This window comes from Hermetia illucens, chromosome 4 (genome assembly GCF_905115235.1).
Source record: "Hermetia illucens chromosome 4, iHerIll2.2.curated.20191125, whole genome shotgun sequence".
Classification (NCBI taxonomy): domain Eukaryota; kingdom Metazoa; phylum Arthropoda; class Insecta; order Diptera; family Stratiomyidae; genus Hermetia; species Hermetia illucens.
This window is the reverse complement of record NC_051852.1, coordinates 1,655,489-1,673,401: the sequence shown is the minus strand read 5'-3', so window position 1 is coordinate 1,673,401 and position 17,913 is coordinate 1,655,489. Positions and strand designations below refer to the sequence as shown.

General features: G+C 43.7%; 1 protein-coding gene across 1 annotated transcript; it reads left to right on the top strand.

The window, feature by feature from the left end:
• The first annotated feature begins 123 nt into the window (after positions 1 to 123).
• On the top strand, positions 124 to 6,143 carry LOC119655637 (probable cytochrome P450 6g2). Its single transcript, XM_038061613.1, has 5 exons — positions 124 to 575; positions 639 to 786; positions 855 to 1,118; positions 5,193 to 5,729; positions 5,796 to 6,143. The coding sequence occupies exons 1-5, from the start codon at positions 259 to 261 to the stop codon at positions 6,081 to 6,083; spliced, it is 1,554 nt and encodes a 517-aa protein (XP_037917541.1). The 5' UTR covers positions 124 to 258; the 3' UTR covers positions 6,084 to 6,143.
• Positions 6,144 to 17,913: the final 11,770 nt, after the last annotated feature.

The window sequence follows — 17,913 nt, the reverse complement described above, 5'->3', positions numbered from 1 at the left end:
GTTTGAAGGAATATTTTGTATCCTTAAATATTTAGTGAAAATCTCTCAAAACTTATTTATCCAACAAATATATAATATAATACATAATAAACATACAATTAATACTAATTTTATCTGTTTTTTGTTTTACCAAAGAAATAAAGATGCAATCGGTTTCGACGATATAAAATCGAATATATAGACTGATTTATCGACGTGAAGCAAAGAGCTGTTAATAAACTTAAATTATAATATCAATACACATTTGATAAATTCAAAATGATATACATTATTGCGACATTAGTCTTGGCTGCAGTTAGCATTTTCATCTATCGATGGTACGACCAACACTACAACTACTGGAAACATAAGAATTTGCCTCATATACCAGCAACGTCAATCTTTGGCAACATAAAGGACGTAGTACTCTACCGAAAATCGCCAGCTGATGTTTTCCGCGCTCTATATAACAATAAAAAGACAAAAGATGAACCCATCGTTGGAGTTCAATTCTGTCATGAACCAGCTTTGATAGTGCAAGATCCGGAAATTATAAAGAAAATCCTTGTCAAGGACTTTAATTATTTTGCTAATAGGTAAGAGATGATATTTAAGGAAATTTTTTTCTATTTTTATAATGAATTTCTTTACTTTTATAGATACGCTTCTTCTGATCCACATTCGGATAGTCTGGGAAGTTATAACCTATTTTTTGTCAACAATCCAATATGGAAACAAATCCGGAATCATATTTCACCAATTTTCACTAGCGGAAAAATGAAGCAATTTTTCCTTTTAGTCCATAATGTAAATATACTACAATATTTGCTCTCTTCGAATCGGCCTAATTAATTATATTCTTTATTTAACCTTAGGTAGCCAAAAATTTAGATAAATATTTAATGGATCACACACTTCAATCAAACCCTATATGTAGGGATATAAAAGAGGTTTGCGCTCTATATACCACGGATGTTATAGCAAGTGTTGCATACGGTATTGAGGCAAATTCAATTAATAATCCTGAAAGTGAATTCCGACAGAATGGTAGACATATCTTCAATTTTACTCCATGGCGTGCATTTGAATTCACCGCATTCTTCTTCGTGCCGAAGTTAGTGTCGATTTTTAAGTGTAAAGTAAGTAGTATTTCAACATTGTCTGACAAATACACATACAGACGTAAAATAGTTCCCAATTCTATAGGATAAATGAATTCCGTGTGGCAGACACGTGGACGAACAGATAAATTATTAGGTTGTTACATATGAAATGGCCCTTTTGGCAATCAAGTGAAGTTAGTTGCGATTTTGGTGTATCAAACCACCACCAGTTGGCGCTGTTGGTGTTGAATATTGAAGTATAAATACTCCTACATTTAATAAAGGAGTCATTTCAATTTTGACCATCGTTGGGATAACAGAGAATAGAAAGGAAAAAAACGATGGAAAAGAAACAAGAACGTATACTTTTTCTCTATGAGTTCGAACTCAGTCATAAAACGGCGGAGGCGACAAAGAACATTAACAGCGCATTTGGAGCTGATACGGTAACCGAACGAACTACACGGCGGTGGTTCGAACAAATCCGGTCAGGCGACGTAAACCTTCAAAGTGAGCCACGTGGACATCCTGGACCATCGATTGACAACGACGAGCTGCGTTTGCTAGTCGAATCCGATACATGTCAGTCTGCGAGGGACATTGCAGAGAAACTGGGCGTACACTATTCGACAGTTTCCCGGCACTTGCAACAACTTGGAAGTTAGTTAGTTTAGTTAACTGGGGGGAGCCGCAGCTCCGAGCACTCAGGCCATTATTAGGCCCATTGCACTATCCCCGTAAGTTGCCTATTCAATGGCTTCCCGCCTACGGTGTTCGCAGGCTCTAGCGAATCTGAGAACATTCTCAAGAGGCAGAGAGTGTGCAGATTCTTCATTGAAGAAAACCTTGCCAAGGCGTTTTCGTCTGAGATCTGAGGATGCCGGGCGGCTGCATAAAAAGTGCAGGGCCGTCTCCTCCTCCTCCTCACATTGGCTGCACACAGCCCAAACCACTACCCCAATCTTTTCCATATGGTAGTTTAAGGGGCAGTGTCCCGTCAAAAGCCCTACTAGGGTTTTCATGTTCCACTTCTTAAGAGACAACAAAAATGCCGCTCTAGTGGCCCTAGGCTCTTTCACAAGGATTTTCGCTTACCGGCAAAAGTCCAAATTTCTCCACTCGGTTGCGGGAATCCTTGCAATTTCACCCTTCAGAGTAGACTTGACAGTAGATGCTCGGATTCCAAGAGCTGGTTCTGGCCCCACCATTGTGGATCCAGACCTTCGGCGAGCCAGTCGGTCAGCCTGCTCATTACCGGCAACTTGGAAAGGTGAAAAAGCTCGACAAATGGGTTCCGCATGCCCTTACGAAGCAAAACATGGCGCTTCGAATGGACATTTACAGTTCTCTACTCACCCGCAACAGAACCGATCCCTTTTCGCACAGAATGGTGACATGTGATAAAAGGTGGATATTATACGACAATCGTCGCCACTCAGCACAATGGCTAGATCCTGATGTGCCACCGAAACATATGTCGAAACCGAGCCTCCATCCGAAGAAGGTACTGGTGACTGTTTGGTGGTCTACAGCTGGAGTTATCCACTATTCTTTTTTGGCACCTGGAGAAACGATAAATGCACAGAAATACTGTGCCCAACTTGAGGAAATGCGCCAAAAATTGAGTATTCAACGGCCGAGATTGGTCAACAGAGAGGGTGTGATTTTCCTTCACGACAATGCACGACCTCATGTTTTCAGAAAAACGATTCAAAAGTTAAACGAATTGCAGTATGAGAGTTTGCCTCATCCACCATATTCACCGGATCTTTCGCCAACCGACTACCACTTTTTAAGGTTTTGTTTAAAACAAAACCTTATTAAAATCGATTCAATCTCTGTCTGTCTGTCTGTCTGTCTGTCACACGCATTTTTCACCAAAACGGCTAAACCGATCCGAACTTGGTGGGCAGAGGGAGGAGGAGGGAGCTATGAAATCCCACGCATACAGCGAGTGGCATAAATTTAGGTGGAGTTTAAGTCGGGGCTCCCCATACATGCAAAGGGGGGATTCAAAAATGTTTTCCCCGGATATAGTTGTGTAGGGTATCAAATGAAAGGTCTCGATTTGTACTTTCCGAAACTGACATTAGTTTTGGCATCAATTGCAAAGTGCGTGAGTAAGGAGTCAAAATGTAAACACTTGAAGTGAGACAGGACTCATTTTCGGAAACTACCCAACCTAAAAATCCGAAAAAAATCAGGGTGGTGCGCCTAGATGAAATCTAGGCCTCAAAATATGTTCCATTCCGATATCTGCTTACTAATAGTATATTACTATTTTTTAGAAATTTACTGAAAACCCCTCTGAAATTCATCCTAGGACTTCCGAATTACCAGCATAGAGGACAATATTTAGTATGTACGTGCTAAATTTCGTCGAAATCTGGCAATTAACGCCAAAGTTATAGGAGTTCAAACTTAGCAATTTCGCGTGAATTTACTGCTTCCAAAGCCATGCAAATCAGATGCTGACGTCATAATTAACGAGAATAATTGACATTCGAGTGAAATATTAAAATTCCATTCAAGAAGAATCTAATTCTCCCCAGCCCTTTTTTATATTTGATGTTGGTTAAATTGTTGGCATTTGCTAATAATATTAAACTCAGAGTGTGAAGCGTATGAGGTTGACCATTATCAATACAGGGCTTCCCATCAAATAATTTATTTAAATCTATCAAATAGAGGGGAATGGAATTTTTAGCTAATTACACGGAGCTGTCGTGCACTCGTCGCTCCTCACATGTTTTTCTTTTTCTTCAGCCTTCAGTTCACAAGCAGGGTCGGCTCGTGGTGGTCGGTTTCGTCATTTTATTTTATCAAATTGCTGATCAGGATGTAATCTCGAGACCTTTAAATCCCCATCCAGCGTATCAAGCCACCATTGTTTTGGCCGGCTTTTTGGTTGATTACCATTGACTTCGATGTTCTAACCAATACTGGTTGTTGAATTCTCGTTAACGTGAATTACGTGACCACACCATCGAAAACGCCTCTCTTGCAGTTTTTCCACGATCGGTGCAAACCCATATCGATCGCGGATATTCTCATTTCAGACGTAATAAAAACATGTCACGCCACCAGTGCAATGCAACATCTTCTTCCCCATTACCGCAAGACGCCGTTCATTGTCCTTTATAGTCGGCCAACACTCAGAACTATAGAGAGCGGCAGACGGACGACATTTCAGTAAATTTGGGATTTTGGACGTGCGCTCATACGTCGATCACAAAAAACACCAGTTGGGGAATGCCAGTTCATCCAGGTTGCATTAATGCGTGAAACAATTTCATTACGCAGTTCTCCATTGGCTGATAGCATTGACTCGAGATATTTAAATCGCTGAGTTCTGGCAATGGCAGTAACTTGCCTTTCGAGATATTTAAATCGCTCAGTTTTGGCAATGGCAGTAACCTGCCCAGAACTGAGCGACTTCAATATCTCGGGTTAATGCTATAAGCCAATGGAGAACTACGTTATGCTCCTCACATAGGGAAACACAAAACCTTTTATACCTGAAGCGACAAGCTTCCGGTTTTCCGACTTGTTTAAACATTTGGATTGCTTTTTGGCAGAAAAACAATTTAGGAACGAAAAGGCTGTCAAAATGACCTTCGACGACTTTATCAACACCCCACAGTTGGACTTCAACGAAACTGACATAAATGCTCTTGAATCTCGCTGGAAGAAGTGTTTTGAATCGACTGGCACCTATTTTGATTAAATAAATAAATTTTTGTAAGCTTTACAGTCGTTTCAAATTTTAGTACAAAACCGGCCATTTCATTTGCAACAACGTAATATAAATAGATTTAAATTAGTTTTTATTTTACACAAAACATATAACTGCGATGACCGAGTTGATTGAGCGTCAACTGCTCGATCTGGGTCACGGTTTGTTTTTGTCTTTGTGTTTGTTTTGTCACTATAGGCTTATCACTTTCATAGTACTTAGTGCAATAATAATTAATTTTAATCACAGTCTCACTGAAAATTGAATTAAAAGCCCCATATATATAGGGGCGACCGGGAGACATCAAATAGAAATGAAAACTGAAACAATAACGAATAATTAATAATCAATTTTTTCTTTATTATCTTTAAAAGGTTTTCTCAGCCAAATCAACTAAATTCCTCCGTTCCACATTTAACTATATAATCGGAGAGCGCATGAAAACCAAAGAAGTTCGCAATGACCTTATCGATCTGTTAATTGGAATGAGGGAGACCACCAAACTAAATATCAATAACAAAGAAGTTGCATTTGACGGTGATTTACTCGTATCTCAAGCGGCTATCTTTTTCACAGCTGGCTATGAAACTACATCGTCTACAATGTCCTTTGGATTGTATGAACTAGCCAAAAATATGGAAGTACAAACACGACTTAGGGAAGAAATCAAAGAAGTCCTGGAAGAACATAAAGGAGAAATAACATATGATATTATTTTAAATATGAAATATCTAAACATGGTAATCCAGGAAATCTTACGGTTATATCCACCATTACCATTTTTGGATCGAATTTGCGAACTACCAGAATCGGAAAGAAAAGGATACTCACTGGAACCAGTCGTTGATTTTGCTATTCCAAATAAGACACCGGTGATAATTCCAATTTATGCACTACATAGAGATGAGAAGGTACTAATTTATATCCTTTTTGATTTTTCTCTCATAGATTACATAAATTTTACTTTACAATTTCAGTACTTCCCGGATCCCGAATCATTCATCCCAGAAAGGTTTGCTCCCGAAAACAAGGATAACATTAACCCATATGCCTACTTGCCATTTGGTACCGGTGGTCGAGTTTGTATTGGTGAAAGATTTGGACTCATGCAGGCCCGGCTAGGACTTTTCTATATTCTTAAGAATCATTATGTGAAAATGTCTCCAAAAACACCTAAAAAAATGCGGTTAGAGAAGAAAGCTCTCATTATTCAATCAGAAGGCGGCATTTACTTAGATGTTGTACGTGATCCTTTGACGCAGTGATTTATATTGACTAAGACTAAAAAAATCCATGACTTTTAATAATAAATGTTTGTTTTAAAATGAAACTCGCTGTTAAAATCTTTAAAAAATAGAATTAAATAAATTTTAAGAATAGATATTTCATGACCAGCGGAATCTATCTGCTGTGAGAAAAGTAAGGGGAGCAGAATCCAGCCGACTGAGATTTTCAGAGCCAACACATAGCATTTAAGAAGGATAGCAGCTCCCTAAACTTCAACTAGAGATCCTTTTCAGGTCCCCAAAGAACTGATTACCTAGTGTCCGTAGCCTGGTTCTAACTAGAGCTGGGCAATCGTAAAGGAAGTACCTTTGAGTTTTTCCCTTCTATACGCAAATTAGGGTGTGCCAGTTCTGGCGGCATGATCCTCTGTACACCAGTATTAGCGTATTTAATGTGAAGGCCCGCCGAGCAGGACCATAGAACCCCACTAGCACTTACACACGTGGTTCTTTGAAATCTGTTAAGCTTGAATTGTCTTCCTTGCAAAGCGTCTACCCGAAGCCATACAAAATATGTCTGTATACATCGAGAGAATTATCGTTAACCGAAAACCCCATTTCCTTACAGAAATCCTCCTACAGGCACAAAATGTTATACAGGCCTCCTCAAGCTTCAGTTTTATATATTGTCTCCAATTCAACTTAGGATCGAGGATCACACGCAGATGCTTTACATTGGAGGATGCCAATCTTTGTCTATATAATCACGGGATGTGAAGTTTGGGTACTCTTGTCTTTGTGGTAAATAATTGGATTTATGCCTTTCCCAACTCGCCCTTCACGGCATCATTCATAATGGAGGGAAACATCCATACCACCATGTCTTCGGCATACGCCACCACCTTCACCCGCTCCTATCAAAAATCCATAGAATTTCACCCATCACTATTAACCAAAGCACCGAGCAGATTATACCACCGAGCATCTCTAAAGCATGTGACGCGTCGATGCCTAGGAGATGTTCATTCCCCACTAGAAGACCCAATTATTGGTGGAATAGTGAACTTGCCAATCTTCGATCGATTTGCCACACAGCCAGACGAACGGCTCAGAGGGCAATAGGTAGGATCGATCAGGGGCAAAAGGAGCATGCCTATAGGGAAGCTCGCAAGAACCTCAAGCTCGCCATCCAGCGGAGTAAGAGGGAATGTTTTAAGGGGCTCTGTTCGGAAGCGGACATAAATCCGTGGGGTAGCGCCTATAAAATCGTGACAGGACGATTCAGAGGCCGATCGTCTCCGCAGATCACGTGCCCTATGCTCTTGTTGAAAATAATCCAGGGGTTATTTCCCCAGCAAGAGGGGGGTGCTGACACCTTCCAGCGCCCCCTGAATGTGACGCCGATTCCACCAGTCACTAGGGACGAGCTGCTAGAGATCTGCAGTCGAATAGGCGACAGTAAAGCCCCGGGTCTTGACGGCATACCGAATAAGGCTCTCAAACTTGCCGTCAAAAGTAGACCGGATATGTTCGCGGAGCTGTTTGAAACGTGCATGTCGGAGGGTATTTTTCCTGCACCATGGAAGCGGCAGAAGCTGGTACTGTTGCCTAAGGCTGGCAAACCTCCAGGTGAACCGTCCTCCTATAGACCCATATGTCTTCTAGACACTATGGGGAAAATGTTGGAGCGGGCCATTTATAATAGATTACTTCCAGTCGTCGAGAGCCAAGGGGGCCCTTCAGATAGGCAGTATGGGTTCCGTAAAGCCAGATCAACCATCGATGCCATCAAAATGGTTACTGGCTTGGCCGAAAATGCGATTCACGGAAGGGGTTGTACCAGCAAATATTGCGTGGTGGTGACCCTGGATGTGAGGAATGCATTTAACTCGGCCAATTGGAACCTTATACGAAAGTCTCTGGCGACGATTGGTGTTCCCACCTACCTCGCCGCTATTATCGATAGCTACTTGAAAGAGCGGACACTCTGGTATGATACCGATGACGAATCCAAAGAGTACGTCTCCGCGGGTGTCCCCCAGGGCTCTGTACTGGGCCCACTACTGTGGAACATCATGTATAATGATGTGCTCAACCTTCCGGTTCCGGAGGAGGCTACGGTGGTGGGTTACGCCGATAATATAGCACTGGTTGTGGTTGCAAAGCATCTCGAGGAGTTGTACTCAAGCGAAGCAATCAGTTTTATTAAGGCTTGGTTAGAGAGTGCTGGACTGGCACTCGCGGAGGAAAAGACGGAAGCGGTCCTCATCACTAAGCGCCGCAAAAGAAATTACGCCTGCATTAGAATCGGGAATCGTATCATCACTTCCAAGCCGGCCATCAAATACTTGGGGGTGATGATAGACGGAGGACTTAATTTTAAGCAGCACATAGAGCATACTTGTAAACGAGCATCCACCACGAGTATTTCTCTGGCAAGGATGATGCCGAACGTAGGAGGCCCGCGGCATACTTGCAGGCTGCTCATAGTCAGGGTGGTGAGCTCTATCATGCTGTATGCAGTCCCAGTTTGGGGAAAAGCACTGCAGGTTTTAGGCAATACACATAAACTGAGTGCGGTCTACAGAAGAACATCCCTAAGGGTGGGTTCTGCCTTCAGGACCGTCTCAGACGATGCAGCGTTCGTCATCTCGGGAATGATGCCGATTGACATCCTGGCAACCGAAATGATGAACATTTATAACACCAGGTCCATCTCTCCCTTATCTCAGGTGAAAAAAGCCGAAAGGGAGAGATCCATAAGCAGGTGGCAACAGCGATGGGACCAGTCAGAAAAGGGTCGTTGGACTTACAGGTTGATCCCTTCCATCGGGGAGTGGCTGGAGAGAAAGCATGGGGAGATCAATTATAATCTCACCTAGTTTCTCACCGGCCATGGAGGATACCGCCAATACCTGTACAGGTTTAAATTGGACACCTCGCCTAATTGTCCAAACTGCGGGGTCCCAGAGGACCCGGCGCACGTTTTTTTCCAGTGTCCTAGGTTCGTGGAAGAAAGGAGGAACCTGGAGGAAACTCTAGGTGAAGTGCTATCACCGGAAAATGTTGTCCGAAGAATGGTAGCCTGTCAGGAAGACTGGGATGCGATCAATTCCATGATCGCTGTAATCCAGGAAAAACTGCGAAAAACAGAAGAAGTGAGGAAGACGCGGTTACGAACCCCGCGGGTAGATGGAAGGAGACCTAGCTAAAGTAAGCTAACTCCGCCCCGTGATGTAATACCCAAAGGTGGTTCCACGGAGTAGAGGGGGAGTCGGGGGTGGTTTTAGTGGGTAAAAATCTCACACTCTGGCGTGCCCAGGCCAGAGTCTTTTGAAGATTTCCACCTCCTCAAAAAAAAAAAAAGATTATACCACCGTGGGGCGTCCTTCTGTTACAGCTCTATTCAAGTGTCTACCTCCCAAATTATATTGGATTATCCTGGTTCTTAGCATTGACACCGAAAGTTCCATACATGTTGTGGTTGGTATCGTAGTTCATTGTGCCAAAAAAGTTGTCACTCGGTCGTTGTTCATGGGCAAAACAGCGTCCTCGAAAGCATCGAGCCTGCGTCGAAACTACGGCATTGTCTCATTGCATGTCTGATCCATAGACACCAAATCCAGACGAGGTCACTCCTGACGTCTTATGACATCCCGAAATTAGATGGCAGCGGTACCCGATAGGTTGAGATGCCATGGAGCCGGGTCCTTTCTTCTGTATTGCTCGGCGTTGGAACTGCCGTCCCCGTGCTGACAGCCACATCTCATTGCAAGGCTTCCTCTTTATTTGGGCGTCCCAGTATCTCGTCGAATGTTCTAGCGCTCGCTACCTTCTTCGCTGAGCGAAGCATATTCTTGCTGTACCCAAACGTAACCAACTCTTCGTCCTATCCTACTAATTCGTCGATTTTTTTAATTGTTTTTATTTAGTTCTCCATGGGATTTCAGCAGCACATCTAGAACCAGGGAATGGGTCACAGTAGTCAAGAACGAGTGTACCCTCGCGGATAAAACCCTAACCTCCGTTCCCTGGTGCCTGTTCTACCCTTAGTTTACCCCAGAACTCATGGACGGATCTGCGCTCACTCGGGGCTATATACTAATACCAATTCAATGCACACTATCTGACCAGAGCCAAGAAGGGTTGACTCCTGATACACCTCACAACTATTCCATCGACGTCTGCAGCGAGTTGTCGACGGCTCCGAGGACTTCCATTGCGCCCCGACTTATACCAGTCATTTGAGGTTTACTCTTCACCGAGAGACTTTTCCAGGCCTAGAATGCGAATTGCCAGCTAGGAAGTCAGATCTACTTACTAGGGCACTTCGACGACGTTACTGCCCGTATCGTGAGCGATCTGAAGCCATGAAAATAAGGAACATATTGAAATTCTTGCCGGGTATAGACATGACGTACTATAGTTAATAAATAAACTATAACCAAGGGAGGCAATCGTTCTTCTAGGACGCAGTGCCATTTCCATTGACATTATTATCAACATGGATTCTATCCAACGCAAAAGACACCCCTCCAAGCCTATTCTAGTTAGAGCCTTCTTGATGGCTTTAGTGACAGCGTTTTTGAATGCTCCCTCTATATCCAGGAAGGATACATTGCTTATAGTATAACACCCGCTCAACCGGGCTAATTAACTCGCGAAGAATGATTTCTGTGTATTTGTCTTTTAAGTAGGCATGCTGAGACTTGGAGAAAGACGTTCTCTTTATGCGTGCCTGGTCGCTTTCGGCATAAAAGCAGGTGCGCGCATCTCCATCTTATACCGTTTGCGCATTATGCCGTGTGGGCCCGAAGATTTAAATGCGGGGAAGCTTTTTGTATTACAACTATCTTATACAACTGGGGCTGCATACCCTCGAAACAACGCTAGCAGGGCAGTGTGTATGAACTAGCAGCTCTTGGGTATCATCAGAAGATTCTGTCAAACACCTTCTGACTTTTTTAGAAAAAATGGGGCCCCATGTTCCTTAACCAGAATCTTACTAAGTGTCACCGACTCGCTGGTACTTTCAATGATGGCTGCCTTGTACCTTTGCAGTCCTTGTATAGCTGCCAGTAATTTTGCCTGTCCCGGCAACAGCTTTATAAATTTTGACATATCTTAATTCCGTCAGAGTAGCGATGCCACTTTGTTGTATTTTGCAAGCACCAGCCTTTTCTTTAAAAGTGGTTTTGAATACCTTTCAAGAGCCCCAACCTTTGAATCCAATTCGTCTGTTTTCCTATTGTTACGATAATGAACACCGGAGAGTCCACCCTACTGGGGTCTCTGTTAGGGTAGGGTACCTATACAGCGAGATTTTGACTGAAAAATATCAAACTGTGAGCTGAGGAGGATCACTGATCGAGCAGTCTCCAGTTGTCGATCAGGAAAGTTTCATTGTCGGTTAATAGGGTGATATCAAGGACTTCCTTCCAACTGTCACAATTCTTCGAGCTAGGAAGGTTGGTGTCCTGCCATTGTAACACACCGAAAGATTTGTGAATAAGAGGTTCGCCTGTTCCGTTAATTTTTGAGCTGCTGAAAGCATATGCCTCGGATTGACATCGCAGCTATCCACAGGTGGGTCTTCTTCATTACGATGATGGACGTTAGATGTTGAAGTTTTTCTGATGAAGCTGATCGGTCGTGAGCCATGTAAGTCGAAGAGATGTTCGCGTCCTTCGCTCCCCTCTCCTTCAATTTGCAAGTCAAGTGCGGACACAGAAATGGAATCAGGTTTTTTTTTTGTAATGCTATGATCACGCTATAGAATAAATTATAATATTTACTTGGATGATTCGGCATCCTACTATCAAGGGGCCCCTAAATTAATGCGAGGTCAGTATCTTCTTTTCGGAGAAAAACCAACATACCTATAAGCTAAGGCGAGCTTTGAGTGCTGCTGAGTTATCTACTTTCGTAAGGAGATCGTCAGTCCTCATCGGACATTGATCTTGATTTCCTCTAAAAGTTCGCTGGTAGTGTCGACTGGGTTCAAGTCGTCGCCCAGTTTCATGGGGTGGGACGCTTTCACCTTAGCGTTCCTAACTCGGAAATGCACTTTATATTCTACCTTTTCTGTTGCTTTACGCATTCTACATTTATGCAGAGTAGAAAAGGTTGTCTGTTCACCCTGGGTTACTTCTCCTAGGATTTTGAAGGCTCAGGGATCGGACGAGTTTCGCCTTGTCCATGCTAATTTTCGGCAATGCTAATGCGAACAAGCAGTATCCTGAAAATCTCGTCGTATGGGATTATCTTGAGCTTTACCCCCTTCCAGGCATGGCTAATCATAGCAGAAAGTCTCTGGAGAATTGATCCTCACATGATATTTCGTGGTACCCACGGACAACCTGGGTGATCAAAACAGAGAAGATTCGTGTGTGCTATTGCTTGTTTTGTAATTGGCAGCAGAAGGTTCATTTTGTCATTCAAAAAGTGGCCTAATTATTGCAACAATAATTTTCGCAGTAAAATTTTGCGTCATTAGTGTATATCTGAAATTCCTTGTCAATACTGCGATCGAGATGAACTCCGTCTTCTTGATTTTTGACCCTCTGTAAGGCACATACCAGCATATGATGTCCCATGGTTTCCATGGCTTGTTTTACAAGAGAACCACAAAACATTTTTCCCTATGTGTGTGTGTGTGTGTGTATGGTGGGGGAGAAGCTTCAGCTTCTGAGCACTCAGGCCGTGTTGGCCCATTGTACTCGCCTCCCCCGTCTTACGAAAAATTCCGGATTCGTTAACGTATCGCAGGATTTCCGTTAGTGGATGTGATGCTACCCGTCGCAATTGAAGAACATCGGCACCAAAGATCTGTTGCCTGATGCATCCATAGGCGAGGCATTCACATAAGAAATGCTCCGTGGATTCCGCTTCCTCATTACAGGAGGGACACGTATCATCTTCGGTAATTCCTATTCTGAACATATGCCCAGCTAGTGAATTATGGCCTGCCAGAATGCCCACAATACAACTGCAAGTCCTCCTGCTTTTCGACAGGATAAAATTTGCGGTACGTATGTTCGGTTCTGGCAGGAAAAGTTTGGTGTGTCGAGCAGCATTTAGGCTCTGCCTAAACAACCGCTTCCGCAGTGTTCCAGTTCCCCTTGCAACGCTTGCGTGTTGAAGGGGTTGCAAGAACCGTCAACTCTCCCCCTATCACTTCTCTCACCCGTCCTCCCGGGTGGTGTACTTCCAGGAGGGTCTGTACTGAGTCCAGTCTGGAGCTAGTGAAAGTACCGTCGGGTTCTCTAAGAGAATCCAACTTGGCTGACTCATCCCTTTTGAGGACTCTGCACAGCCTTGAAGTCTCTCTTTCGCCTTCCAGTTCCTCACAGTACGCTCTAAAGGAGTCTCATTTCGAACACCTAACGAGCCTCTTATATTCACGTTGTGAGTTCCTGAAATCTTCGTTCTCGTTACTTTTGCAAGCACGGTTTAGAAGTCGCCTGGTTGATTTCCTGAGTTTTTGCAGTTCTCGGTTCCACCAAGGAACCGTTTTACCGCTTTGGCCTCGGAAAATAGGACAAGCCTCTTCATATCACTCTAAAAGTGTGCAATTCAGAGTTTTCAATTCATCTTCCAGCACCAAAGGAGTCCTTAGTCGCCTAGGGAAGTGTACTTTATTGCCAAGAAGTTCATTGAACTTTGCCCAATCCGTTTTCCTAGGGTTCCGTCTTTGTGCTGCAGACTGTTCGCCCGCAATAGTCAGATTGAATTCTAGATATCAGTGATCTGACTCTAACAATTTTGGGGTACAGATTGTTAGGTCAATTACTTCGCTTCTTCTCGGTCCCACGAACGTAGGGGCGCACCCTACGTTTGCAGTCACAAGACCAGCTGAAGTGATGAAATCAAATAGCTTCTCCCCTCTTGGATTGCATTTGCTACTGCCCCCAACAGATATGTTGAGCATTCGCATCGCAACCTATTAAGAGTTCGAGACCACTTGATTCTGCATACGCCACCAGATCCCTAAGCTCTTGCGTCGGTGGAGGATACAAAGAAGCATAGGGTAAATAAGCGGAGGCAACTATGATGTTTTTCCTCTCGCCACTTATCTGGTATTGTATGATGACCGTAGCTGAGAACAATATTGTCTCAGCATAGTTGCCTCTAACCGTCTTGACATCAGGACGCAAGCTTTGGTCTTATGGATCTTTCGTCGTAGAAGATCCTAGCCCCCTTTACTGATCCAATGCTACAGATTCTGTTAAATCGAACCCACGGTTCTTGCACCAGAAATATATAGGGGAAATCCTGCAGCTTTGTCATTCTCGCTGCCAGCAGGTAGGAGGGAGCTTTGGCATGCTGCAGGTTGATTTGACCAATCTTTATGTTTTTCGACATAAACTTAGTCTATTGTCTTATGGAAAACAGTTAGAAGCGTATGCGTCAGTCCGCGTATGACGGGGTTTCCCCCACACCGTACCGCCAGAGACTCGATCCCCTCGTGATTGATTTCTCTGAGAAAAGCCGTACTTGGAAGTACCGCAATTCCCATGTTCTCATCCACGAAAGATCTTCGTCTGTTTTCCACTTAGCACCTTAATTGGTTTGCGGTGTCCGGGTTGCATAGATTCGATCACTCGAACTGGCATCAAGGTAGTTCCGTTCACGTCTCTGGCTTCCCTTCCTTCCGCCTGTTCCTTGGAAGGTGTAGGAGAAGTTGCTAGCAGGTAGGATTCACTCTGTAGTCCCTTCCCCAGTGCGAGCCCCCATACGGGGGTTCCGCCCCTGTATGCACTATCTTCCGCGCACGTTTCCGTTGTGGGAGAGCGCACCGAAGATACTGCAATTTGCTCTATGTTGTGTGAGTCAAAGATCATCATTGTTCTTCGCTCTCAAAATGGAGATGATGATCTACAGTTTCCTGATATGACTGAATTTCAGTCTATATAGGAAAAAGTGGAGCACCATATGGTGACTTCCCCTGAGCACATTCAGACTCTGTTGGTCCAGTTCGAATACCAAGTTGAAGCCCTCCACGTTTGTAGATTGGTCCTTCCTGGTATTCATGAACTTTACCCTCCAGTGTGCAAAGTCCATGCCCGAGTTCTGTTCACCCAGCATGCGGATGATGTCCTCTGCCTTCCTTCTAGGGCCCGGTAGCCAACATTCGACATGTTCTGTCCTGCGTAGCTCAATGCTCACAATAGTGAACTTGGGCCGACCGCCGGAACTCAAAGTTGGGATAACCTGCTGGAGCCACTTTAAGGCAGCCTCGTCAGTGCACTCCAAATGGAGAAGCCCATCACGAAAACCTTGATTGTCAAATCGTGGCTTCGTTCCAGGTTCCAGCATTTTTTCCACAGGCATTGGAGGAAACTCCCACGGCAGCAGTCAGAACAGAGGCTGCAGCTTGCGTATACGTCCTCTTCCTTCCCGCCTTCGTGTTCGCATTCCTGTGGGAGGGACCAGCTTCATTGAGATCTCTCTCGCTGATTTGATCACCTCCCGGCACACCGGTCCTAATCCCCGCGAGACGCGTGGATATAAGCCCTGGTGCGGAGCACAATAAAGCGTTGGTCACCGCAGATGTGTTGGTCTTATGCTTCTTGCGCGCATTACCGCTGACAGAAGAGTCTGGAGCGTCCAGTGTGGATCTTACCGGGGTTTCCAATTCATCCCCACCTTCCGCCGGAGATTCCGCTTCCTTGCGTCTGGTTTCTCTGGGCGTCACCACGCCTAGTGGTACAGCCACGTCTATGTCCTCATTCCCAAGGTGCTTCATCTTCCTTCGCAGTGCTCTCTTCTGCCGTCGGCTTAGGGCCTTTCCAGGTTCACGGTGTCCGGACCGCTTGGATCCATTTCAACATACTGGCGTTAAACCAGTAGCGTCCACGTCACCAGCTCCCCGTTTTTCTGCTCTTCCCAGTAAGGATGAAGGAGAAGGTTCTGACAGGCAGGATTCAGCCTGTAGTCCCCCCTCCTTAGTGGCCGAAGTTCCCTTCTGCCGGGCTTTCCTCTTCCGCTTGCGGGTAGATTTGGGCTGTAGTACCACGGACGGGCCGGCCGTAGTCGGATTTCCAGTTTCTCTCAATTTGTGAGTTTCTGTACTATCCTTTCTGGCTAACTTCGCCGTAGGCACTAAATGCAAACTTTCCACTGAGTCGGAAAGCATGCCTTCTACAGATTGATCTATAGGCGAGTATGAATGTGGTGAGGCCTCCAAAATCCGCGCCTCGGCCGCGACATGATTGCTCATGGTCGCGGGTGGATTTGAAGTCTGTGACTTGTTACCACTTGGAGAGTTTAAATGCATCGTTTCCATATTCATATTTTTGGACACCCTTAGTGTAGTAGTAAACTACTACAGGCTCCCCCACCACGACAAGGTGGTGTCCGAGGGGGTTATCTATAGTTATCATGTTTCTTCTTTGTATTTTTAACCATTTATCACCACATTTCTGTCATTCGTCAACACTTCATCCATCCATTTACAAATTGGATGCACTCTTTCTGGTAAATACTTTCCATGGCTAAGTAGATGAGGAACGCTTCCCTGTTACAATATAATGCCCGTGTTAATTCTTCCAAATAAAAAGATTAAATCAGATTGTAACTCACTCCAGAGTATTCATTATGTCCGGGAAAACGGAACAGCAGGAAGGAATTTCAATTACATTATCCTAGACTAGTGAATAATTAGGACGATTTGCTTTGGTAAGTACTATCCTGACTCGGTAATATTTGGGAGATTGGAATGACTGTCTCTGCCCATTCATTTGTTATTTGCATATCAGTTACCTCATCTAGACATATTTCTTCACACCCCTGGATATAATAGATCATGCATCGTGCCACGCATGGAGTGAAGATAGATTGTGATCAGGGAGCCTTTAGCCTATATTTAATATTTTGTGCTTCAAGGATGCAAATAAAGTTGTCTATACTCAAAGGAAGTTTGTCTGCAATTGCCTATTTGACAATACTATTTTCCAGAGTACAAACCTATCATTTTGAGATTATAATAAAACACCTCAATCTAAACGCGAAATGCTTACTCAAACTTGAAATAATATTAAGGACATTCTACACCTTAACTGTCACATGAACTACCTTCACATGGCCTCATAAAAAATGCTACATTTTCCCCCGTTCGCTGGTCATGTGCCGAAGAAATAGAAAAATAGAAAATCAACAAAGAAAAGAACTTGGAGGGAAATGTAATTTTCTTCACTGTTGGTGGTTATTGCATGGCCATAACAGAGCTCATATAACTTTCACACATTTCACGTATCGTAGGTTAACCGTCTAAAGTCCTATTATGTGTCTAACTATACTCGGGGGAAGTGTTAAAGCCATTACAACTGTATCTGTAATTCCTAGTTTGCTGAATTCATCTTATTGTCCGTTTATATAAACAGAAAGCCACGGAGATATCTTCCTGAGTAAATGGCTCCGTTTTTTTCGCAAACAATTCAGTTTATTGAGGTTTGATTACTTACTCTTTTTGGCCAATGTTTGAGGACTTTATTAACAGGAAAATAGGATGGTAAAGCAACATAGGGATATTGCATTGATGGTGATATTTTCAATACTGGAATATATAATTTTATGAGGAAATAAATATGATAAAGGATTCAACCCTTTTCCTGCCAATGACTGTGTTCCACCGCTCAAGGAAGAGCACCGCTAAGGAGACAGCTCTAAAGGAAAGATTTCATTCTTAGGTCGATTGGAACTGGAAACTTGAGGTGTCAAATGGTGGAACAATTCCGTAGCAAGGAACTCACTCGCAAGCAAGCGGATGTGAAACCCGGATCTAATATGTTTGTACATATAAATAGGCTGACAGGCCACAACTGATCCAAAAACTTCATTCTTACCAAGAACAATGAGAACATCGGCA

Bases quoted from the DNA above. Each gene is read 5' to 3' on its own strand.
- LOC119655637 (XM_038061613.1), top strand. From the start codon at position 259: ATGATATACATTATTGCGACATTAGTCTTGGCTGCAGTTAGCATTTTC. The intron at 576-638 runs GTAAGAGATGAT...TTACTTTTATAG, and splicing joins TTTAATTATTTTGCTAATAG to ATACGCTTCTTCTGATCCAC. The intron at 787-854 runs GTAAATATACTA...ATTTAACCTTAG, and splicing joins TTTTCCTTTTAGTCCATAAT to GTAGCCAAAAATTTAGATAA.